General features: G+C 56.2%; 1 protein-coding gene across 3 annotated transcripts in view; it reads left to right on the forward strand.

Annotated features, from left to right (window-relative positions):
* Nucleotides 1-11: 11 nt before the first annotated feature.
* KIAA0930 (KIAA0930 ortholog) overlaps nt 12-25387 on the forward strand; it is a 38582-nt gene continuing 13206 nt past the window's right edge. The window contains exons 1-4 of one of the 3 annotated variants that reach the window (XM_034987319.1): nt 12-156; nt 21616-21767; nt 24998-25123; nt 25207-25284. In XM_034987319.1, the coding sequence (XP_034843210.1) occupies nt 93-156; nt 21616-21767; nt 24998-25123; nt 25207-25284 (420 nt within the window). In that variant the 5' untranslated portion in view covers nt 12-92. Of the gene's footprint in view, nt 157-20355; nt 21071-21179; nt 21514-21615; nt 21768-24997; nt 25124-25206; nt 25285-25387 lie in introns of those variants that run through there. The other 2 variants (XM_034987320.1, XM_034987318.1) reach the window with 2 other exon arrangements.

Genomic DNA, 25387 nt, shown 5'->3' on the forward strand with positions numbered 1-25387 from the left:
TCCGTGCCGGGCCGCCCGCCCGCCCCGCCGCCGCCGCCGCCTCCCCTGAGCCTGCGGGCGGCGCGGAGGCCGAGGAGCGGTCGCTGCAGCGCATGCTGCGCGCCATAGCCGAGGAGCGCGGCCGCCTCAGCCTGCGCCGTGAGGTCTGCGGCCTCGGTGAGTGGGGCGGGCCGGGGCCGCCAGCGCCGCGGGAGTGCGCGCCTCCGGGGTCTGCGCGGGTCTCCGTCACTGCGTGTGTCTCTGTCCCTGGACGCGTCTCTGTCTCTGTGTCCCGTCTCTGTGCCTGTCTCGGGCTCTGCGTGCGTCTCGGTCTCTCTGTGTTTCCGTCTCTGAGCGTGTCTCTGTGCGTGGGTCTGTCTCTCTATGTCTCTGTCTCTGCGTGTCGTGGCCTCCTCCATGCGCCCCCAGCTCACCACGTATAGGTTTTTCCTGCGTCCCTGTGTCTTGGTCTCTGATTTTGGCCCGAAGAGCGGCTCCGCACACTCATGTTCCTGGGTCTCTTCCTCTTTCCCGGGTCATTCCGTGTCTCCCTCTGTCTGTCCTTTCGAGTATGTCTGTTCACCCTTCTTCCTCTCCGGGGTTGTGGCAGGTCCCTGCCTTCTCTGGGAAGCCCTCCCCGGGGCTTCTGTGCCGCTGCAGGGAGTGTGGGCGTGGGATCTGGGGAGACCCGGAGCCCATCGCGGGGGTGGGGGCCAGGCCCCCTTGGGCTCTGGGCAGATTTCCCTGCAAGCGTGCCCTGGCCACGGTCCCCAGCTTCCCGAAGCCTTTGTCTTTCCGCACCTGTCCGCACTGCCTTGCCTCCTCCCCGTCAGCTCTAACTGGGGACCTGTTGGGCCTTGGCCCCCTGAACCCACCCACTTAGCACAGAGAGCAAGGCCTGCTGCCTCTGTGGGTGTGATCCTGCTCAGCCGGGGCCCTAAGTCCTACATGTGCTGTGGGGTGGGGTGCGGTAGGGTGGGGGTGCATGGTATTGTTTGGAAGAGCCCGGGACTGTTAGGTGTGGGTGGGGTCTCCCTTCTTGGCTGGGTGTGAGGTAATCGCTCCCGATGGATCCTGCCTAGACTGAAGCCGAGGAACCCCCTCCCCTGTAGTGTGAGTTTTTCATTTTCTCCATGGAAAGACCCCTCCCTTCTTCCTGCAGGAATGATTTCATACCACATTGTCAGCTCCCCCATCCCCAATCTGAGCTGGGGATTTCTGGGGGTGGGGTGTGGGGGTGACAGCGTTGTGAAGGAGGGAATGTCAGCTTTGGAGATTCTACCTGTCCCCTTGTGGTTCACCATCGGGGAGTCCCAAAGAGCCAACACATCCCCTCTAAGGTCACAGCAGCCCTAGGGTTCCAGGCCTCTCAGCAGGCCACGCCCTGGAGGCTAGTGAGGAGAGGAAATAACTTTGAATCCTCCTTTTTGTAGGAGGCAGGCTTACCTTAGCATAAGACCTGTCCCCTCAGGGAGCCGGACCCAGCCCAGCCTGTCCCAGGAATGACCTTTCCTCATGGGCAGGCATGGGAGTTGGGGGGATGGGTTGTGCCTACCAAGTAGGATGGACCAGGAAGTGGGGTTCTCAGGTGTCTTTTCTGAAAAAAGGTGTCATGACTTAGTTTTGCACAGACGTTGAAGGATCCTCATTAGTTCATTCAGCAAACGTTCACTGAGCACCTACTGTGTGCCAGGCCGTGTGCCAGCCTGGCAGGTGCACCTGCCACCTGGCACAGGATGTCTGAAATAGGAGGGGTCTGAGGGACCATCTGCTGCAGGCCCCTCAGCCCTGCTTGCTCAGAAGCTCCAGGCAGCCCCTCCCTACTTCCCCGTGAGCACGCTCCCACTGTCCTCGGACCTCTGAGCACCCTCTCTCCCCTGTTAGGCCCTGTCCCAAGGAGCCTGCAGGGCCACTCCTTAAGGACAGTAATAATTAATTCTAGCACCTGGCGTTTACAGAGAGCTTACTATGTGCAAGGACATTATGTCCACTCTGTCACTTTGATTCTGACTTCGCCAGAAAGGAATAGCATCTCCGTGTCACAGAGAAGGGGGAGACGTGCCTAGAGATGGTCAGTGAGGAAGTGGCACGACTGGCATTGACCCTTGGCCAGCCTGACCCCAGAGCCTGCCCCACCCCTCCTCTGCCCCCCAAACGTCCCCAGCTAGGCCTCCCGGTGCCTGCTGCGCTGCGTCTGGGGAGAAGTGCCCCGTAGTTACCGGGTCTCGTGTCCTGGCACCCAGGCCTCCCTCCCACACAGGGTCTCCTGTCTTACCCCCGTCTTCCTGTCCCCCCGTCACTTATCCCCCTGAACTCAGTCCCTGCAGTGCTCTGATGCACTGTGTTTTAGGCCTGCTGTTTTCCTGGACACAGGACACAGGACACCCTCCTCACCTGCCCCACACACGCCTACAGGTGTCCCTTCAAGCCTCAGCTGCAATGCTGCCACTTCCTAGAAACCCTTCCTCCACTTCCTGTCCCGCTGCCTGGGCTCTGTGTACCGGGCGCAGGTCTGCGGGTTGATAGGGCCGATTATGGCATTGGGACACAGGCCTTTATGACTGACCCCCCCAGGTGGCAAGTGAGCCCCTCAAGGGCATGGCCCAGGCCGTGTCTCCTCAGTGCCCAGCACAGGGCATGTGCAGAGCAGGTGCCCAGGAAACATTTAGCAGACAAATGAGAGAATTTCTGGACTAGTAAATTAAGGGTGAGGGTGTCTGCAGAGAGTGGAATTTCAGCCTCTTAGCAGGGCGCATTTTGTCCATCTTTCATTTATCAGGTGAGAAATATGTTCAGAGAGGGCCAAGCTTAATAGTGACCTAATGCCAAAGTACAGTTAGGACCCAGTGGTTGGCCTGCGCCCCCAGACGGGAACCCAGAACTTTTACATGGCCGGTAGATCACTCCCCCTTTCTTCCCCACTTTACAGCTGTGACAACCTGTTAGATTTAGGAATTTAAACCTCCCAGATTGTCGTTGTTGTGTAATTAAAGCTGAGATCATGCAGAAGCATGCCGTGTTCCCTGAGGTTGTTTTGAAAGTGTCAGGGAGCCTCTGGTGGCGACGCTTGACCCCAGACACACTGTTGTCACTTCGGAGTCACAGTGACTGTCTCAGATTGGGAGAGTGACTGGCCCCCCCACAAGGGATTGTCGCTCGGCCATCATGATGAAAGGCACCTCGTAGATGCAGACCCGACTGTTGCATCTTTCCTTCAGCAGCGCTTGTGCTGGAAGCATCTTTTGAGGGCCAAGTCGGGGCATCGGGCCTGACCCTGCCTTGTGGGAGGCCACAGCTAAGTAGGGGAGAGAAGCCAGGGGCACGGGTGACAGCCAAAGTAGAGATCCTGCTGGAAGCAGCTGCTCCGAGCAGGATTTGGGGGTTTTATCCACAGGCAACTGCTTGTGATTCCAGGGAACAGATGAACCAAGCTGGCTGGCTGAGCGAGCTTCTTTGGGGCTCCGGGTTCTCTGAGCTGAGAGGCGTCAGGAGGTTCAATGCCCAGATGTTGTGTGGTGGAGACATCTGGACCAAAAGTGGGTAGAGATAGCCTGACCCTTCCTCCTGGGGCTTGGGCTCTCTCCTGGGCCCGGGGTGTCAGCTCCAGCACGCTGGGGCAGGAAGGCTCCTTTTCAACAGCGGTGGCACGCCACTGATGTTCCCCGAGGCCACGTGGACTTGACCTGGCCCCGGGACCTGGTGTCCATCACGGACAGGCAGGGGCCCCTCATGCTGCTCGTCTTTGGGCCCTGCCTAGGCTGTGCACTTGGTAGAGCTGCTCCTGCCTGGTCTCTGGCCCCCTTTTGGGTGGCCGAGGGCATTCTCTCTCTGGTGGCAGGGCTGTGGGGCCAAAGAGTGTTTCATGTTCCCTGTTTTCTTTTATTCTTGAAATAGTCCTATAAGGTGGATATTGTTACACTCTTCTCTTTGTCCTGATGAGCAAAGAAAAGGCAGGTTTAGAGGTGAAGTAACATGTCCCCAGTCACCTGGCTGGGAAGTGGCAGAATCTGCCTAAGCCTAAGCTCTTAGCAGAGGTGGACCCCGCCCACACCTGTCCTCGGGGTTCCGGCAGCCTGGGCAACACAGGTGTGCACAGCTCCCAGGCAGGTGGATTGAGGAAGGGCCCAAGTTGAAGTATGAGAGGTTCCCTCAGGGGGCACGGAGGAGGGAGCCCCCATAGCTGATGGGGGGTGTCGTGCGGGGTGTGGCCTTTGAGAGGGGCCGTGGCAGGGCAGGACCTGCCTGGGTGGAGGAGGAGAGGGCGGCCCCGCCGGAAGGGAAGCTGTGTGGGAGTTGGGGCTGCAGGAGTGGCTGGGCCCTTGGTCCGGCCTCGGGGAGTGTGGAGGCTGCAGTGGGGTGGTCTGCCCCGGACCCGGCATGCCCACTGTGTGCCAGGCGCCCGGCAGCTACAGCATGGCCTGTAGAAGGAGGTTCTGGTAGTAGCCCGTTTTGCAGATGAGGAAGGCAAAGCTTCAGAAAGCAAGCTGACTCACCCAAGGTCATGTAGCTGGGAGGTGGCAGGACTGGGGTCTGTGGAGCTCCAGCTGAGACCTGTCAGGTGCCCAGAGCCATCTTGCAGGGAGTTCATGGAATGAGCCAGAAGGTGTGAAGGGGGACACTGCCTTACAGTGAGCCTCTGCTCCTAGCTAAACACCCGCAGACGCCAGGCGCCCAGGGCCGGTCTGTGAATTGGGAAACGAACCATGCAGCCTTGGCCCAGCCCGTCACCGTTTTGCTAGGTGCAGTGCGGCTGGGCATCCATGGTGGGTGGGGGATTTTGGTGGGAGATGAGGCTGGAGGGGAAGACCGGGGGCCTGAGCCTCTGCGCAGTGGGGATGACAGAGTCTGGAGGGCTGTGGGAATTGTATGAGGAGTGCCAGCTTCATGGGGCAGCATGAGGAGAGAACGAGCCATGGCAGGTAGGGACCCAGCCCAAGCCGCGACACAGAGTCAGACCCGATCCTCGCGGTTGCGCTTGTCATTAGGAAGGACGCAAAGCGCCTGGCCCGGTGCCCACACACGGAGTTGGGGCTGCACGCATGCTCTGGGGTGCGGCCCGCTGTGCACTCCCTGGGGAGGGTCTCCCGAGGCTCCCTGGGGCCCCCAGCCCTCCAACCCAACTAAGGGAGGCCGAGCTGGTCCTGGGCCCGTGCTGTGGGAGGAAGTGTGACCGTTTGCAGTGGTGGGGTGCCTCTTTCGGTTCCTGGACCTATTTTTAAGGCCTGTGGGTTCCGGCCTCTGGCCGTTTCTGGGGCTGGAGCAGCCTGCGAGGCTGTGCTGTGGTTCTCTCCCGAGGCAGGGACTCTGCGTCCTTTGAGGGAAACCCGAGGACTTTGGACCTCACACTCTAAAGAGCCCTGGGGTCCCAGCTGCAAGGACGTCTCCGCCAGGCCAGAGTGTTCTGAGTGTGTGGCACCCCCGGGCCCGCACGCGAGGGCCATTCTGCCCCCACTGTGTCCCCTCCTCGCAGTGTCTGCCGGCCTTACGTAAGCTTGCCTCCTTCACTGAGCCGGGCAGGCCCCGGATACCGGCTGAGCCGGGAGGCCGCGGAGGAGAAGCCCCACGCGGGATCCTTGGGAAAAAACAGCCTCGGAATCCCCAAACAAATGTTTCCCCAATTAAAAAAATGTTCCATGCCACATTATAGAAACTGGAAAATTTAAGAGAATGGGAAAAGAATTACAGTTCCAATCACCCAGAGACAACCATTAACTTTGCAAAGTCTTGCTTTCCAATCTTTTTAAAGCCGTTTTAAAGAATTCTTGATGTTTTCTACATAAAGTTTCTTAGTCATGCTTTTTGACTTAAAATTTTACTAAAACATCTTCCATGTTCAAACTCTAAACGTCATTTAAATGACTACGAGACAGTTGAGTGAATGTGCCATCATTTACTGAATGGGTCTTTTTTTTTTTTTTAAAGATTTTATTTATTTATTTGAGAGAGAGAGAGAGAGAATGAGAGACAGAGAGCATGAGAAGGAGGAAGGTCAGAGGGAGAAGCAGACTCCCTGCCGAGCAGGGAGCCTGATGCGGGACTCGATCCCAGGACTCCAGGATCACGACCTGAGCCGAAGGCAGTCACTTAACCAACTGAGCCACCCAGGCGCCCCTGAATGGGTCTTATCTTGTGGGAAACTTAGCTTGGATCTAGTTCTTGGGCCGGGCTCCCGGTTTGGGCTCAGGCAGCAGAATGTCTTCTGGGTCACAGCCCACCCTGGGGGGGAGCCGGGATGGACAGGAAGGATCCGGAAGTCCACCAGCCTAACCCTGTGGCTTCACAGACAGCGGGGTGAGGCTCAGAGAGGACCCCGACACAGGTGGGTCCCAAGGGCCAGAATGAATGCCTGATTTGACCCTCCCCGCCAGAGCCCCTGCATGGGGGCAGCTGGAGGCCCATCAGTGGCAGGGCCGGGGCGTATAGAGGGGGGAGAAACTCAAGCACAGCCCTCCCGGGGCCCTGTTGGCCACAGACGGGGGCTGGGATGTTGCTGTTGGACCTGCAGATAAGGGGTTGGAGCTTTCAGAGTTGATCCCCCAGGGGTGAGGGCTGAGGTCAGGGGACGCCCAGCTTGGCGAGGAGCCTTTGCACTTGAGGGATGTCTGTTGGCAAAAGTAGAAAGAGGGGACTTCATTTTTAATTTTTGGTCTTGTAGGTGGAGTTGCGGTTACTTGTTTATCTTTTTTTTTTTTTAAAGATTTATTTGAGAGAGAGAGAGAATGAGTGGTGTGGGGAGGAGCAGAGGGAGAGGGAAAAGCAGACACTCCACGGAAAAGGGAGCCCGACATGGGGCTCAATCCCAGAACCCCGAGATCATGACCTGAGCCGAAGGCAGACGCTTAATCGACTGAGCCACCCAGGTGCCCCCGGTTACTGTTTATCTTTAAGGCAAAACTCCTTTGCTTCTGGAGGTGCTTTGAATTTTGAAAAAGGCTTTTTATACTTGGGCAGGTTCTTAGGACAGAGGAAGTGAGGAAAGCAGAACATTCTGATGAAGAGCAGGCGTTACCTCGCTAAGTAGGGAGGACCCCCACCCCGGGTTTGCACTCCTCAGCCCTCAGCCTGTCTGCTGGAGAGCCTCAGCCTCTTGGGTCTCTGCTTGGCGGTCCCTCTCCAGCTGTTTCCTGACCCCTTGAAAGAATGGGCACCCCCTGCCTTTCTCTTGACCACTGCTCTGCCGATTTCTGCCGCCAGCCCCTTGAGGCTGCACAGCCTGCTCTATGTGTGGCTTCCCCCCCCCTCCCCGACCCAGGCTCCCCTCCAGGGCCGCCGATGCCCTGTGGGCTCAGAGTGGACTGCTTCATGAGAGCAGCCCAGGGAGGGGGCCCAGGGGCAGTGCAGGGGGATGGGTGGGTGGACAGGTATCTGTGCCGTGACAAGGTGATCGTTTCTTGGGGGGTGTCCCTTGAGTGGGGCATTCCTCAGAGGGTCCTCCCTGGCAGAGACAGAGTGGGGAAGTGGGCAGAGAACGTTCCAAATTTAATTTTCCCCCAATGCTGTGCTGCTTTAGGGAAATCCCTGCCGCTCTCTGGGTCTGTGTTCTTCTGGCGGGCAGGGTGCGGGTAGGATGACTGTCCCGCCTCCACCTAGGGCAGAGGCCAGCGTCTAGACCTAGAGCATCAATCAGAGTGTCACGAGGCTGCCTGGGACAGGTGACAGGGCCCGGGGCCGAATCCAGGGGGCCTGTGGGGGTGAGCGTGTGAACGCCCTTCCCTCGGCTCTGGGTTTCCTCTTACACAAAGCGGGGGAAGGCAGGTTGACCTGGAGCGCCGTTCTCAGCCCGTGGGGTGGCGCATGTGTCCACCTGTGACAAGCAGGGCCGGTGACACCACGCCTCAGGGAGGTCACTGCCACCTGGGTGCTTTGGCTCAGGCGGACAGAAGTGAAACAGGAAGAGGCAGAAACAGGAAGAACCCCATATCCCATCCTCCACAAGGGGGAAGCGAGAACCCTGTCGTCCCAGCACCCTGAGCCTCCACAGCCTCCGAGCCTCAGCCCCGTTGGCAGGGCCTCCTTGGGCGATTCTGGATTCCTCCTGACCCAGGGCGGAGGGGAGCGGCCCCCCATGGCGGGGCTCTGAGCTCTGGCTGCGCTCGCTGCCGCAGGGTGCAGGGAAGTGGTGCTCTCCGGCCCAGCAGCCAGGTTCCTTGGGAGACCCGCAGCCTGTCTTACAGGCCCTGTGTTAAATGTGTCAGCAAAGCAGTGAGTCAGGAGTTTGAATAAGGCCACAGCCCACAGAAGGTGGGACATTGACTGGGGAGCTGCTCTTTTGGCCCCGAACTGCTCTGCAGGATCGAACCTGGATCGGTTTGCGGGGAGCGAGGTGGGGCGTTGAGTGACAGGGCTGCGAGGGCTTTGCAGGCCTTGGTGTTTGGGAGAGTCCAGAGGATTGCCTTTGGAAACTGGGCCGTGGACCACTCTGGCGGATGCCCCACCTCAAGAGAGCGACCTTGAGGTCAGGGTCGGGGTTTATTTCCCTCTGTGCCCTGGGGGCCTCCCACAGAGCGGCTCCCGGAGCAGGTGCAGATCGACCCTGGCCTGGATCCCAGCCCCACCTGCCGTCGTGGTCCTTCTGGGTAACCTGAGTCAGGGCTCGGTCTCCTCCCCTGGGAGGTGGGCTATTGGGGTGACCCCCGCTGTGACCTGAGGGTTGTAAATGTACTTCAAGGATTTCGCCACACTGCGCGCTTGACTGCGGGTGGGGGTGCAGGGAGGAGGAAAGCCCTTGGCGGTGGAGGCTTTGGACGAGTTTCAGAGCTGCCAGGCTGTCCTCTGAGCCAGCTGCAGAGCGGAGCTTTGTCATCCTCACACATTGATTTGTTCAACCCTTGCCGACCCGCTCTTGTGCGCCCTGGGTGCCAGGTCCCGCTGCCAGCAAGGTGTCCTGTCTTGGCGGGGAGGGATGCTCAGGTGTTTGGAACCAGCGTGGAGGCTGTGGCTGGGAAGGCAGCCCCGGGCAGGAGACTTGCAGGGTGACATCGGACCGGTGACTCAAGCCATGAGCCTCCAGTTCCTCATCAGCTGAATGAAAACGCAACTTTACCCCAAAGGGTGTTCCGGAAGGTGGAAAGAGGGGAGGTAGCATGAGGTGGGAGGGGTCAGGTGGCATGGGGGTCAGGGAAGGCGTGGCGTGGGGGTGGGGGTGGGGGAGGTGACAGCTGAGGTGACACAGGGGCGAGTCGGGCATGGGCATGGTGGAGACCTGTCAGTGGGGGGATGGCAGGCTGAGGATGCACAGGCGTTTGGTCCGGAAAGAAGGGTGGGGGACCATACTGCAGACTCTGGGGGGCTATCTGGACGACCTGGCTCATCTGGTGAAGGAGCCCAAACTTCAAGAAGACAGGGAACCAGGCAGGGGTGTTGGGCAACTCCTGACCCGGCCACCTTGCATCCCTGAGACCCCATGCTTCCCTTAGGCCGGAGCAGAGCCGTGGGCTTGCTCACGTGGGGACCCGTCTGACCAGTACTTCTCATCTAAGTGCCTCATTCCTGCAGCGGGGGCGCCCCCAGCAGCGTCTTTGTCTCTTGTGCCCCAAGGGAGGGTCTTGAGCCAGCTGAGCACTGAGAGGCACGAGTTGGTGAAAGGCCTATTGAGGGGACCACAGAGGCCTATTCATTGTGCCCTGGCTGCAGGGGTGCGGGGGAGTGTCCAGGGGCCGAGGGCTGCCTGGGACTCTCCCCAGAGAGGCCAGTTGACCCCCCCCCCACCTTTGGGAGGGGGCCAGGCGGAGCAGAGGCTGCTGCCGAGCCAGGCGTGCTCTCGGGAGGCACCTCCCCACAGCAGCGACCCCATCTCCACCCCTCCCCGCCAGACCCTTCAGGGGCCCCCAGGCTTCTGAGGATGAACACAAAACCCCCAGCCCAGCGAGGAGGCCCTGTGATGCGGGGTCCTGTCCATCTGTGGCTCCCCCTGGGACCTTTCCCTGGCCCAGCCACAGCAGGGCCTTGAATGCTCTTCCCCTGCCTTCGCCCACTTCACCTGTCGGTTCGAACCCCCAGATGGGGAGCCTCCCTAGTGCTTCTGACTCGCATAGACTCGGGACGTGGCAACACGCACACGCTTGTGTGAGGCGTTGACACATCGTGCGTCCCCTGAAGCTCCAGGGGGCAGGGCCACACCCAGCTCCGAGCACCCGGCCCTTGGTCAGTGTTTGCTCCAAACCAGACCAGGTGTGGAGGGGGGGCGGGGGGTGCAAGTACCAGTGACCTTGGACAGCCCGTGTCCTCACTGGTAAATAAAGCTTGCTTCTCAGAGTGTTGACTCGGGAACGTGAGTATTTAGCACAGTGCCTGGCACAACTTTTAGTGTTATTTAAATTCACGAGGTATTTATAAATATGCCATAGAGTGTTTGGACAACGGGAAGAGTAATTCCAGCGCTCTGGACCCTAACCTCCACGGCATTTGCTTTCCTTCCTTCCGTCTCGGGCGTAGTTTTTACAGCAGTTTCTTTCACGGAGGCATTTCTGTACAGTTTTGTGGCCTGCTTTTTTCTGCTCTTTAAACTTTCTATCCTATGCATTTTTTCCAAGTAGCTGCACTGTTATTAAAAATATTTTTGTGGAGGGGCGCCTGGGTGGCTCAGTCGTTAAGCGTCTGCCTTCGGCTCAGGTCATGGTCCCAGGGTCCTGGGATCGAGCCCCGCATCGGGCTCCCTCCTCCGCAGGAAGCTGCTTCTCCCTCCCCCACTCCCCCTGCTTGTGTTCCCTCTCTCGCTGTGTCTCTCTCTGTCAAATAAAGCAATAAAATCTTTAAAAAAAAAATATTTTTGTGGAAAAAAAATATATTTTTGTTACTTTCTGAATAGGTAAACGGGCTGCAGGGCATCAAATTCAAAGGGTATGAGAAGATTCATGGTGACAAAGTCTCCTTTCCCTGTGGCCTCTCGCGGGAGGCTGACACCACGTGGTGGTGGCCTGAAAATTGCTTGTTAACCTGGGCGCCCGCTCAGGTCCCAGCTCCCCGCAGGAAGCTTCGCGTTCCCCCCGCACCTTCAAACTCCCAGCACCCGGAGAGGTGGATTCCCTTCTAACTACCGTTCTGCAAGTGGGAAACAGGCCTCGAGGGGCTTGGGGCTTGCCTGGCACATGTTGGAACTGCCAGAGCCTGGATGGAACCCAGCGCCCACGCTCCTCCGCGTCCGCACTCCCCCGCCTGTGCTCGGTCCCGCCAGCTGCTGGCTTTAGTAGTGAGATCCTCTGGCGCCATTCTGCTCCTCCTTTGTCCCGATTCCTTTATCCTAGAGACCTTTCCTTCCTGGCACAGGTAGAGCTGTTCCGGTTCTTGCTTGACAACGACAGAGCAGCCCATTCTGCAAGTGATCTCTGATTCCTCTGCTTACTTCCCCATGCACGGGACCATTGCGGTATTTTGCAAACACTGCTGTCATAATTACACAATTTGGAAAAAACCCTCGGGGGTGGACTTGCCGGGTGGAAGGCGTGAGCATGTGTGGGTCCTGTTGCCTGCCATCTCCGTGGAGATTTTTATCAGCCAGACGCGACGTCCTGATTCTCTACATTCCCTTCCGTCCGGGAGTGTGGCCAGGTGTTCTAATTTTTACAAATCTGAGAGGTGAAAAGGAGAATTTGGTGGTTTTCAAAGAATATCCCTCTCATTGTGTGAAGTTGAGCCTATTTTCATGTTCAGAAAGCTGTTTGTATCTCCGTTTGCTTTCCGTTCTGTCTTATTTTATATGCATTACAGGAAGCTTACTATTTATTAGGGAAATTAGACCTCAGTTAAGACTTCCAGTAGTTTTTCTGGTGCGTTGTTTTTTTTCCTTTGTTTATGACGTGTGTGGGGCTTTTTCCCCATAGACATTTTTTATTTTTATGTAGTTTGATGAATCTTTTCCTTGAAAGCTTTGGTGTTCTACTTAGAAAGGCTTTTTCATCTCTTGAGAGAATGAAAAAATTCTACCACAGTTTTTTTTTCCCTGTGATTTTACTTTTAACATTAAACATTTTGATCTTTTGGAATTTATTTTGGCATGAGCAAGGACCCAGCCTTATTCTTTTCTCCTCGCTAGCCAGTTGTCCCGAGGCCAGTGGCTGGAGGCTCGTCTTCATCCTGCTGATTTGAAGTGCCACCTCGATGCAAACGAAATCACAGTGTGTCTTCTGTTTCGGTACTTTCTGTACTTGTCCATGAATCTGTGTGTTTATGCGCAGTACCATCCTGGCTTCATCAGTCACTGAGTTCATGTCACTTACTTGTTCCGTTGGCCAAAATTTATTGCTTTCTCTGGGCCAGACACTATTCTAGGACTTGAGTATACAGCACTGAACAAAATGATCAAAGTGGAAACGTAGTCATACCTTCACGGAGCTTACATTCTCATGGGGGCATCTCTGTTAAAACGCAGATCAGTTCTAGTAGGACAGGCAAACCATGGCCCCAGGCCAATTCTGGCCGGCTGCCTGTTTTTGTAAAAAACTTGGGTTGGAACCCAGCCATGCTCATTTCTTTACGCATTGCTCGGGGTGATTTTGTAGTTGAGACAGGACCATATGGTCTGCAGAACCTAAAATATTTTCTGTCTGGACCTTTACAGAAGAAGTGTGTTGGCTCCTGTCCTAAGAAAAGGCTGAAAGCAAACAAAGCAAACAGGTAAAACAGAGATGATGTTATGTAGTGATGGGTGCAGGAAGTGGGATGGAATGCTTGGGGTGGGGTTTGCAATTTTAAATGGGGTGGTTTGGGAAGGCCTTGAGGAGAAGGTGGATACTTCTAAAGGGCTGGAGGCAGGTAAGGGGGGTTTTGAGCAGGGAAGTGACAAGAACTGACTGAAGCGTGAGGACCAGTTAGGAAGCTGTACCAGTAAGGCAGGTGGGAGATAGGTGTCTTGGCTCTGGGTGGAAGAGTGGTTTGTGGGACGTGGTTGGATTCCAGGTTTGTCTGAAGATAGAATCAATGAAACGATACAGAGATAACGTCACAGTTCTGCATGGGGGAAGAAAGCAATGGTAGAAATTAACCAATATGTACATTACCAAATCCGTCCAGGAAAATGACGGAAAAGTTTCTGTTGGAGTCAGCTTCTGGTTGGCGCTATAGGGTCAAGGGGCATTTCTCAGTTTTTTTTTTGTTGTTGTTGTTTCACGTTGGGTGAGTCTCGCTATTTCGTTTGCTAGGATTCTTTGGGTTACAGGTCCCTGCTCCCTCCGGTTCTGTTCTTCTTGCTGGCTGAGGCGAGAGGCATCCCACAGTTTTAGGGGTTTTAGGTCCGTAACAGCAAGGGGTGACAGGAGGGTTTAGCTTTCTGCTGTGTTTTTTTTTTTTTTTTTAAGATTTTATTTATTTATTTGAGAGAGAGAGAATGAGAGACAGAGAGCATGAGAAGGAGGAGGGTCAGAGGGAGAAGCAGACTCCCTGCCAAGCAGGGAGCCCGATGCGGGACTCGATCCTGGGACTCCAGGATCATGACCTGAGCCACCCAGGCGCCCCTCTGCTGTGGTTTTTTAATACTGATAGGAGCCCTGGCCCCACATCATTCTTTCTGAATTGCCCTGGCTGTTCTCGCTTATTCCGAAACATTCTCTTGGCATTTTCTATTGGCTCATGTTAAATTATCAAATTAGTGGAGTTGCTCCTTCTGTGATTTGAATATTCCTAGCTAAGAAGTCGGCAAACCTTCAGTCATTCAAGTCTCTCTTCTTTTTTTTCTTTTTCTTTTTAAAGATTTTATTTATTTATTTATTTGACAGAGAGAGACACAGCGAGAGAGGGAACACAAGCAGGGGGAGCGGGAGAGGGAGAAGCAGGCTTCCTGCGGAGCAGGGAGCCCGATGTGGGGCTCGATCCCAGGACCCTGGGATCGTGACCTGAGCCGAAGGCAGACACCCAACGACTGAGCCACCCAGGCACCCCTCTTTTTTTTTTCTTTTTAAAAAATTCTAAACAGAATATTTCTTCCCATTATACCTTCTAACTGGAATATTGGTTTATCTCAAAGCTGTTGGTTTCTGGATGTACTGGTGACTTTGAACGTATGACTTGTGTTGTTTTCAGTTGAGTTTTGCATTTTGCAAGTCAGGTATAATGTCATCTGTAAGTAATGTTAATTTTACCTTATCTTCACAATTTCTGTTATTCTTAATATCTTCATTATCTAGCCGCAGTGTATCTAGTGCCCTTAGAACAATGTTAATCATAGTGAATTGTGATAATATTTAACTTGTTTCTTTTTCTACTTGAGCTATAGATCATGTTTAAGGAAATACCCTTTATTCTTACTTTATGGAGAATTTTTTTTTTTTAATCAAGAAAAGGTATTGAATCTTACTGAATGTTCTCTCAGCATCGTGGAGATGATCATGTGTTATTTCTCTTTTGATCTGTAAATATATTGTGAGTATATGAATAGATTTCCTAATATTGGACCATTTTTGTATTCCTGAATTAAATCCTGCTTGGAAATGGGATATATTTTACTGGATTGCTGGGTTCTTTTTCATATTGTATTTAAGATTTTTATGTTTCTATCCATGAGTGAGATTAGAACTCACTCATACTTTCTTGTATGTGTGTGTGTATGCATGCTCTATTTTTGGAATCAACATTATGCCTCCTTGTTAAAAAGAATGTGCAAATTTCTTAGGCTCTAAAAATGTGTGAGTAGCATTGGAGCTGTTTCTTGAAGATCTGGTAGAATTGCCCTCTCAAAAACATCTTTTGGCCTACTACTCCAAAGTACCTTTTTTAGAAGTGGTTCTTGGACAGTTTTCTCTACTGTAATACAATGGTCTTCATTTTTAATAGCTATAAACTGGTTTGTTTATTTGTTTGTTTGTTTGTTTAAAGTAGGCTCCCAGAATGGAGCCTACCATGGGGCTTGAACTCACAATGCTGAGATCGAGACCTGAGCTGAGATCAAGAGTAAGACGCCTAACCGACTGAGCCACCCCAGCACCCCCGTAAACTGTTTTAATTAAGGTATTATGTACCTTGCTTAATTGTGTGGTTTAATGGTCTTGAAGAAGACTGGGTTGGTTTCAAGGAATGCCTTCCAAAATCTAATTCATAATTTTTCAAAGGTCTGGTTAATGGAAAATAATTTGCTCGAGGCAGGGGAGGCAGCTGGATCCTCGTGGCCCCTTTGGAGCTGACAGATACCAGTTTTTCTGATAGAGTCCATCCTCATTATGTGTGGATTCTGTGTTTGCAAATTCATCTGCTTGCTAAAATTTACTTGTAGCCCCCAAATCAGTACTTACAGCACTTTTGAGGTTAATTACAGACATGCACAAAGTGGTGAAAAATTTGAGGAGCTCAGTGGGTGCACATTCCCCCCGAGGTCAAACAAGGTGACGCTTGGCCTCATATCAGCTCATGTGGTACACAAGTGTCCGTTTGGGGACTATTTAGTGCTTGTATTTTGCATTTTTGTGCACCGTGTTGGTGATTTTGCTGTTTAAAGTGGCCCCAGGCATAAGGCTGGAATCTGTCCCAGGCACGAGAGGGCTGCGACCAGCCCTTGTGGAGAAGATAACCAGTCTTAGACTCGTTCAGGCACAAGTTATAGTGCAAACCAACTCTATATGAAATCAGGTGTCACGAAACAAACACACATAAAACAAGATTATGTGCTGATTGGTTGGTGGAAGTGTGGCCAGAGGCTTTGCAGGAACCTCACCCTGTATTCCCTTAGGAGCATGGGTGTGGTAGAGCTCATCCTATGTCTTTGGCTACTTTGCAGAACATAACTACCACGAATAATGAGAAGGAGACCATTAGAATGCTGCTGTAGGACCCCAGGCCAGCAGGGAAGGTGGGCCCTCAGGCGTGGAGGTCCATGGCGGGGCCCAGGTGAGCTGCTCAGCATCAGGGGCTGCCTCTGTCCCACAAGTCTGTCCACTGGATTCAAGGGTCCTGAAAACCTCCTGCCACGGCAGCCGGATGGCAAGGAGACGGTCGGAGGGAGTTGGGGAGGTTAGGGACCTCTCTGCCAGGGTGCCAGCTGCCTGGGCTGTGACCTAGGGCATCTCTTGCTGGGCAGTCCTGGGGAAAGGCCACGTTGTGGACAGAGACACGCAGAGCAGCAGTGCAGGATGTCCCCACGAACCCACATGTGGATGGGACTCTACCGTTTACAAAGGACGTTCCTGTCGGCCTCTCACCCGGTCCTCACCATCAATTCTGGGAGGGTGGCAGGTTAGACCCATCTTATGGATGCAGTCACTGAGATTCAGAGAGGTTGCGTGGAGTGGCTGCCCGGCTTGTGCGGAGTTGAGTCAGGACCCGAACCCAGGTGTGTCTGACTGCAGATCCAGACGCTGCTCTGTGCCTGCAGGAGCCTGAATTCTCCCCCGGTCTCACCCTCGCCCCTCACTTTGGACGTGGAGCATCTCTTTCATCAGCCTGATGACATGCATCGGACGTTGTGCGTTCACGGAAGAGGAGGTATCACTGGCCTGTTACCAATACTGAGAGAGAAGGAGGAAAGGGAGGCTATCCCCGGTCAGGCTCAGCAGCCCCTATCACTCTGGCGTGTTTGCTGCTGGTTCCCACGTGGCCCAGGCAGCTGGGTCCGCGTGTCTGCGCGTGTCCGTGGCTGAAGCTCTGCTCTTCCCCGAGCATCGGATTGCACACAGCCCGTGGATCCGCCTGTGCTCTTCATAGGCATCCTTCTTGAGGAGGGACGAAGACTTGGCTTAGTAGATGGATCGTAACTCACTAGATTGAATGTCAGCACAGAATGTTATTTTCCTTTTTCCCCTTTTATCGTTGGGGTTACATTACTGGTTCTCATGTAAAACCATAGGAAAGAGGTTTGTGCACACGCCTTTTATTTTTGTGTTTGTTTTTATTTCTCTTGCATAAAGTAGATTCATAGAAGTAGGAGAATGTCCATTTACTTTTCACAAAGGCAAGAGTGGTTTGTTCTCCAGCAATATATGAGCATCCCAGGGCAGCACGCCCTTGCCAGCTTTGGCTCTTAACAACTTTTTATCATTATTAGAGCGTGATTCACGTAAGACAAAGTGGTCCACGTGGCCACTTGGATGAGTTTTGCTGGCTGTATGGACCTGTGAAACCACCAGCACGAGAAACAATGCGTGGGGACAACCACTGATCTGCTTTTTTTTTTTTTTTAAGGTTTTATTTATTTATTTGAGAGAGAATGCGAGAGAGCACAAGCAGGGGGAGTGGCAGAGGGCGAAGGAGAAGCAGGCTCCTCGCTGAGCAGGGAGACAGACGTAGGGCTCGATCCGATGACCCCGGGATCATGACCTGAGCCGAAGGCAGATGCTTAACCGACTGAGCCCCCCAGGCGCCCCCGATCTGCTTTTTGTCACTGTGGGCAGAAGCCCTGTATGTAGCCTTCTGTGTCGGCCTTCAGCCGGCTCTGAGATCCACCCGTGGTGTCATGTGGTATCATGTGGCTCAGTAGTTTGGTTTTACTGCCAGTAACCCTCCACCGAGGGGCTGTGTCACGTGTCCACTCTCCTGGTTTCCAGTTTGGGGCTATTATGAATAAACCTTCTAGGAATATCTGTGTACCAGTGTTTACAGAGACACTTGCTTCGTTTCTCCCAGGTATGTCCCTAGGAGTGGCTGAATCACCGGCAAATAGATGTTTATAAGAAGCTGCCCATTTTCCGAAGTGGGATTTTTGTAAATACCAAATTTGCCCTTTCCCAAATGACAGCTTGTTGTTTGTAATGAATTTTTGATTACTTGTGAGATTCGTGCTTTCCCACATTTTTGTTAACCAGTTACATTTCCTTTTTGGTATGTTACCCATTTGTCTGTTAGGGTCGGTAGGCATTTCCTTTCATCACTTGCTGTGATCTGAGTTCTTTGTATATTACGGACACCTGTTACGTAACCTCGCCTTGCTCTCCCCCGATTTTCACACTACCTTTCATTTCAGGGATGCTTCTCTTGGACAAGAGGTCAGTTTTAGATGTTGAGGAGGGCAGCTCTTGACCTTTGTGATTTCCCGGGTGTCGAGATGGTCTTGCGGGCCTGTTCCACCACGGTGATGCCCACGGCCCCTTCTGGCGCTTGTCCTGGCGGCTCTTTGCCTTGAATGCCTCCTCCGTCTTGCGATGGGCCTTCTTCACCTCGTGTTAGAGGGAGGTGTGTTGGAATTTGACTGTCTTCCTGCTGGGCTGGTCATGCCGGAACTGAAATAGTAACGTTCATGAATTCTGTCTGTGCGGCATTCCACAGCGGGCGGCGAGTCTCTAAGCCCCTTGTTGCGTTCGGAGCTCCCTGGCGCTGGGTCTCCTAACTCGCAGGTGCTGGGCACCCCGTGGCAGCAGGTGCTCTGGGAGGCTGGATGAGGGTCGACCCAGGCTGGACACCCGCTCCTCTTCTCTCCCATTGAACCTTCTCAGCTCACGCGGTAGGCCCACCCGCCGCCCCATGCAGCTCCCCACGGTCTGACTGTGGAGTCATCGCTTCAGGCCCCGGAGAGCCTGGCGAGGGGGGCTTGCACGCAGAGGGCTTCTTTGGGAGATACTTCTTAAGTCAGGCCCTGTGACTGACAGAAGGTAGCCCAGGCTTCAGGTGGATGGCCCTGGCTGGGCCACCTCCCGACTGTGGGCCCCTGGGCAAGTTGCCCCCTCCCTGAGCCTGTTCAGTTGGGCTAAGCTGTTTATTTAGCCAGCATTTATGGAGTGCCTGCTGCATGCCCGGCACTTTGCTGGGCTCTGAGGTCTGGTGGTCCCAACTCCTGGGATGCTTTCCTGCTGCAGGGGACAGACAGCAAACTTGAAAACACCAGGGGTGATGAGGTTGTGACAGCAGTAAAACCAGATCATGTGACAGGGAGAACCCAGGGGGCACGTCTAGTATGGGGTCAGGAGAGGTTCCGTGAAGAGGTGACATTGCAGCTTAAGTGGGATGCAGTGAGGAGCTGCCTGGGCTGGGGTCCCAGGGCAGAGGAGTGGAGGCTGAGGAGCAGCAGGGACAAAGCGCCCGAGGGGGTGAGGGCTCAGGTCAGCGTGCCCTGGAGGCCGGTGATGGGGACGGAGTGGGGACGGGGCTGTCATGCAGCGTCGGTGGGAACTCTGGGTTTTATTCAGAATTCCATGGGAAGGCTCTAAGGCAGGCAGGGAAAGATGCTTAAATAAAGATCCCATGGCTGTGGTGTGGAGGGTGGGCTGTCGGGGCTGAGGTGGTGCTCGCTCGGGCCAGGGCTGGCAGTGAGGGTGGGGAGAAGGACTTGGCCTCCGGTTGCTGGGAGTTTGGTGGGGAGCGTTTGTGTGGTGGAACTGGCGTGGGCCTGGCACCAGCCTCCTGCGAGATCTGGTTTGGGTGTGGCCCAGATAGGGAGGGCGGCCTTGGAATAAATGCTGGCCGGCAGTGTGGTTCCGGCCCCTGGGGCCTGCAGACTGTCCTCATGACCCGGGGTGGGTGAGCTGTGGAGAAGGTGTTCTCGGCGCTGTCAGGCAGGGAAACGGACCCTTCGAGCGGCCCCCGCTGGGCGCGTAGGCTGATAGAGAGCACGCACGTGCATGTTTTGTGCCACATCCAGAACTTCTTCTTGAAACCAGACCCCTCATCCCCCAGCCTGGGAAGCCGTCCCACCCACGGAGCTCCCCGGGTCCACGGCGCTCCCGGGGTCCACGGCGCTCCCAGGGCGGGACAGCTGCTCGCCAGGCAGTGGCGGGGAGCATCCGGTTCCTTCATCTCGCCAGGTTGCTGAGCGTAGCGCGGAGCATCTTTCCGGAGCCGGAGTGCGGGGTCGGACAGGTCCGAGGGCCTCAGCAGTCTCTAACTCTGTGAACTTGAGAGCGTCCTTGAACCTCTTGAGGGCCGGTCTCTTCTGTGCTGGGGGCAGTGGTGACAGCTGAAGGTGATAACCTGCGTGGCGTCTGTGGCCCGGGGCCCACAGGAGGCTAGCATGTCTCGAATCGCAGCTGATGCTCTGCTCATCATCATTGACGCTGACTGGGTGCCCGGCTACCGCGGGGCTACTACCAGGTGACTTCTGTTAGCACAACGAAAGGGATCACCTGTGGAAGACAGCACCCGGCCCCGAGGACAGACACTGGTGGCGACCCTCTGCGTCTCTGTGGCGGGTGGGGAGGTTTGAGCCGTGAGCCCTGCTCATCAAAGCAGAGATGCTTCTGGGGGGCTTCCCGGGACCCGCAGGGAGGGTGCCTTTGCTCACCTTTGCAGGGGATCTGTGGTGGTGTGACGTCCTGTTGTCAGAGCGTGGCAGGAACCTCTAAGCAGTGATGCAGGATGACGCAGACAGGGGGCTTGGTTCCGCCGGGGGCCGACAGGCAGGCCCACTGACCCGGACCTCTGATCGGAAGACCCCTTCTGTTTTCCTCCCCCGGGAGCCACCACGCAGGGTGGGGTGGGGGTGGGGGCCACAGGCTGCGGGCGGTGGCCAGGCAGGGGGCACGGGCTGGTTTGGAGTCCGGGTTCTTTGGTCGCTGTGTGGCTGAAATGAACAAAGCTTGGGCTTTCTGCAAGCGACCCCGTCTTCCAAAGCCTGATGGCTGAGCCCCCAGGAGGCGAGTCAGGGGACCTGGTGGGGCCGCTGAACTGCCTGTGATGGCGGGGAGGGGGCCCAGCACCGGCAGCTTCTCAGGTTCCCCATCTCTAAGGCTGGGGATTAGGTCCTTCTGCCGCCAAAGTACGAGGACTAGGTCACAGTGGTAAAGTATTTTCTGGAGAAGAGAGGAAGAAACCAGCAACAATTTCATATTTTGATTATAAGAAATAGCTCCGTTGCATATCTCGAAACTGCGTCGGATCTGCCCAGGTAGGGAGGAAGCCCACGTGGGTTGAGCCTGCTCTGTGCCAGGCCCGGGCTCTGTCTGTGCCGGTTCCCTGCCAGGTGTCGGGCGGTCGACATTCACTGAGGAACCTGGGGACCAGAGAGGCCAGACGGCCTGCCTGCCGTCCCTCAGCAAGCGGCGGAGCGGGAGCAGAAACCCGGGTCTTTCCCACCAGAGCCCGTGGGCTTTTTCTCCTCCTGCGGGAAGGATTACGACAGAGATTTACGGATCCTAAAGAAACAGTATCTGTAATAAAAAGAAGAGCCCTCCCCGCCCCCGCCAGCCGCCAAGGAAGATCAAGGGAGAACAGATCTGGCCCATGACAGGCTCCACTACACGCAGGGGTGAGGGAGGGGGTGGGTGCCTTCCCTGCTGTCTGCCGGCGGCCTAGGCTGGCTGGCATGGGCCGCTGTTCCTTTAAGTCCGGTTCTCCGTGGGAATTGCCGCAGCCTGGGGCGGGGGTGGGGGATGCTGGCCGAGGGTGGTGCCCGCCTCTGGAGCTCCCTGCAGAGCCATCTGCTCCCAGCCCAGCCAGCCAGTGACGCTGCCTCTCGCCTCCTGTTAGGGCTTTCCTGCCCCACCAAGCTGCTGATTCATCCACGCTGGAGTTGCCGGGCTGTGGGGCTGGGGCCCGGGGCTCTCGCTCAGGCTCTCTGGGCGGAGGCACTGGGCCTGCTGGGAGGTGTCCTTGAGCCCCTGTCCCCTGGCCAGGAGGGCATGGGGGGGGCGGTGAGGGAGCAGGGGGCTCTGGACATCACGGAGCCCCAGCAGACCTCTGACCAGAAACGTAGGTTGGGGTGGGGAGGAGGGGGAGACGGCCTGGCCAAGGTCACATGCAAGGACCAGGTTGACCCATCCTTTCTCACTCTTCTCCGGCCTCCCTCGGCAGGGTGTTTCAAGGATGACCGCATCGTCTTCTGGACTTGGATGTTCTCTACCTACTTCATGGAGAAATGGGCGCCGCGGCAGGACGACATGCTTTTCTATGTGCGCCGGAAGCTGGCGTACCCGGGCAGCGAGGGCAGCGTGGACGGGAGGAAGGTGAGCAGCCCCCTCCGGCCCCAGCCAAGCGTCCTTGTGGGGTCTGCCCTCAGCCGCCCAGGTGGGCTTCCCTGCAGACCTCAAGCAGGTCATCGGGGCAAACAGTGTTCACTGAGCACCTCCTGGGTGCCAGGAGCCGTGTGGAGACGGTCACAGGTGCCAGCTGGTGGGGGGGGCGTATACGTTACTACTGATCTTCACCAGGGCCCTGACAGGCAGTGATGACATCACTGTTGTCCCTTTGAGGAGACAGGTTCAGAGGCGAGGTGGTTTGGCCAGCATGCTATTAAGTAAATCAACGGAAGAGCAAAGCCTCGAGCCCAGAGTCCAGGGTCCTCCCTGGCCAGGGGCACGGAGATGATGAGGAGGCCCGGCAGTTCCGAGCCCCCACCATGCAGCAGGCACGGTGCTGAGCTCTTTCCTTCTCGAACCTGTTGTGTCCTCCCCGCAACTCAGCAGGGCAGGTGGGGAGACCAGGGTCTCAGGGATACAGTGACTGAGCTGAGGTGTTTCGTCCACTGAGTTTAGGTGTGTGGAGGAGTTAATAAAACAGCCTTTGCCTGTTCCCTTCTGTTTTTCAGAAATGCTACTAGTTTGTAAAATGTGTAAGCAACCTGTATGCCAAACAGGGAAATGCACTGTTTGCCTTTAATCACAAAAATGGGAGGGCTATGGAGGCAGGTATGGAACTCACAGCCACCTTGGCTCCAAGTCCAGTGCCCTCTGACCCCTGGGCCACGGCTTGTGAGCTTGCCTGTGTGTCAAGTGCATGGAGCCCTTTCCCTGCTGTGTGCCTGGAGCTGGTCACATACAGCCTAGGTGTCCTGCACATGGACAGGCCTGGTGCCTGCTCAAAGGAGACACAGGGACTTGCATGTTGGCAGCCAGAGAGCTGGTCTGCCGTGGGCTCAGGGTGAGTCTGGGGCTGTCACAGGACAGGGCTCGGTGTTGGACAGGTTGAGTCCTAGGCGCCTGTGGGCCATCCAGACGGTGATGTCCTCCAGTGGCGGATCTCCTGTGGGTTGAAACTCAGCAGAGAGGCCGGGGACAGAGGCAGAGGTCTAGGACCATTGGCTCCAAGATGGTACCTGGGGCCATGGGAATTTGTGGGAAGAGGAGGGAGACTTGGAGGTGTGACAGTCACAGAGGCCTAGGACAGAGGTCTGAGTTAGCCTGACCCTGGAGGGACCAGCAGGAGACTGAGCGGCTGGCCAGATGGGGTGCCAGGAGGAGAGGGCATGACCAGCGGGGACGCGGGACCTGAGGAGCCAAGTCCAGCAGGATGAGAAGGGGGATGGGCCGTTGGACCTGTGACCAGAGGCTGGGAAGGCGTGGGCAGAGCAGCCTCAGTGGTGGGCAGGGACCCAGGCTGTACTCAGTGTGGGCAGGGGGTGCCCTCTGGGAGGGATGAAGAGAGGGCCCCAGTGGGTAGAATTGGGGGTGGGGGGAGCAGGTATTGGTGGAGAGATCCATGAGCTGAGCACCTCGGGAGGCTGGCCCAGAGCTCCTCAGTCCCTGCTCACCATGCCCGCCCTGTCTAGGGGTGCAGCTGAGAGACCAGCTTTTCCAGCTTTGTCTCCCCCGACTTGCCCTGTGACTCCGCGGCTCAGCCTGTCCTGGGAAGGGGGCTGGGCAGATGCTCAGTGAGGTTAAGGTCCTCTCATTGCGCACACCTGGGAGGCAAGATGTGTGGGATGGTGTGACCACATGAGTCTCCTGGCAGAGGGCGGTGAGCACCTAGGGAGCCTCACTGCCAGGGACGCCCACTGTGGGCATGCTGTCCTCTCTCAGCTTGGCCCTGGGGCATGGGCTTCTACCGCCAGGGCTCACCTGCAGAACTGGAATGGGGAGCTTTCTGCCCAAGGGCAAGCAGTGAGGGGGCAGCTGGGTGTGGCCTCTGCCCTGCAGCCTGCACCACTGGCCTGTGGCATCTGCTGCAGACTTTGGGTTTTGTTTGTTGGGGTTTTTTGGGGTTGTTTTGTTTGTTTGTTTGTTTGTTTGTTTGCAAAATCTTGATCTTCTCCCAAAGGCAGCCTGCTGAGACCAGAGGCTCTAATAAGGATCTGAGATAGCTGGACCTTGAATTTTGGTGCCAGGAGAGGCCCCAGCTCTGGTTAGGGATGATTTTCTTAGCCCAGCCCACCTGGAATTCTCCAGGAGGCAGGAGAAGGGAGAGGCCAGGTGAAGAGGTAGGAAGAGAAGTTCCCCGGATCCAGAACTGAGGAGTTTGGAGCAGGAGTCCTGGGACCATGTGCAAACTTCCTGGAAGGTTTGGGGGTGTTGAGGTCAGCCCGGGGAGCCTGAGTACACAGGGGCATGTGGCTGTCCAGCTGTTGACTTGCTAGAATGTTCCATCGAACACTGCAGTGAGCTGTAGGCAGATGCCCCTCCCCCCAGCACTGGGAGCCCAGGAATGACTCAGACCTGGCCCTGTCCTCAGGGAGCAGACAGCATCGTGAGTGATCACAGAGCGGTCAGTGCTGCGGTAGTGAGAGAACGGGGGACAGCCGGGAGCCCACACAGACAAAGCTGTGACATCGGGCCTCAGTGTTGTAGGACAGAGAGAGGGGTCCACGGCGGCCTAAGGACATTCCCACTGGAGGGACCAGCCTAGGAGGTGTTGGGGGGGGGGGCACCAGGCACACACGTGACCCGACACCTACAAAAGGGGACCGTGTGGTGTCTGTAGTGTTTGGAGGGCAGGGGGTGGGCAGCGATGTGGGGAGACCCTGCAGGCCTGAAGGGTGCAGGGTGAGCAGGGAGGGACAAATGGGGAGACCGGACAGCCGTTCCCCAGCAGCCTCTCTGCCCCCACCACTCAAAAGAACAGAAAGCAAGGAGCGCCCCGGGCAGGCGCCTGCGCACCGCGGGCTCTCTGCGGCAAGCCGGGGCCGCCTCCCGCCCCCTCCCCAGCCTGCAGCTGAGCTGGTACCCAGTTGCCATAGCAACCTGCGGGCTTCCTGTGTTAGGCCGGTGGTGGTGGTGGGCGGATGGGTGGACGGCCACCTCCGGGCAGGTTGAACAGAAGCAGTGTGCGTGGGACAGGAGGCTGGGATCCCCATGCCCTGCTGCCACCGAGGGACCACCCCGGAGGCTCCCTTCTTAATTAGCTTGGGGCCACATAGCTGGAGACCGAGAAGCCAGGCTGGAGTCCACGTCTGTGTTAGCAGCTGCCCACGCGGTAGTCGGGCAGAAGGCGCCAGGACTCACCTGCGCCCTGCCCCCCCCAGCTGGCCGAGGCTGAGCCCGAGGTGGAGGTAGAGGTATACCGGCGTGACTCCAAGAAGCTGCCGGGCCTTGGAGACCCTGACATCGACTGGGAGGAGAGTGTCTGCCTGAACCTCATCCTGCAGAAGGTACAGGGGCGTGGTGGGGCCGGGGCTGCTGCGGGCGGCCGGGCGACCCCTGCACGCACGCTGTGCTGCGCGCTCTCTTCCAGCTGGACTACATGGTGACTTGTGCTGTGTGCACACGCGCTGATGGGGGGGACATCCACATCCATAAGAAGAAATCCCAGGTAAGCCCCCAGGCCCCCGACTGCTAGCTCAGCCCAGAAATGGCAGCCCTGTGGCTGCTCAGCGTTTGGGTGCGGGAGACGAGTCCTCCCCTCCCTCCTTCTC

The sequence above is a fragment of the Mirounga leonina genome, unplaced genomic scaffold (genome assembly GCF_011800145.1).
Source record: "Mirounga leonina isolate KUSES-001 unplaced genomic scaffold, KU_Mleo_1.0 Mir_418, whole genome shotgun sequence".
NCBI lineage: Eukaryota > Metazoa > Chordata > Mammalia > Carnivora > Phocidae > Mirounga > Mirounga leonina.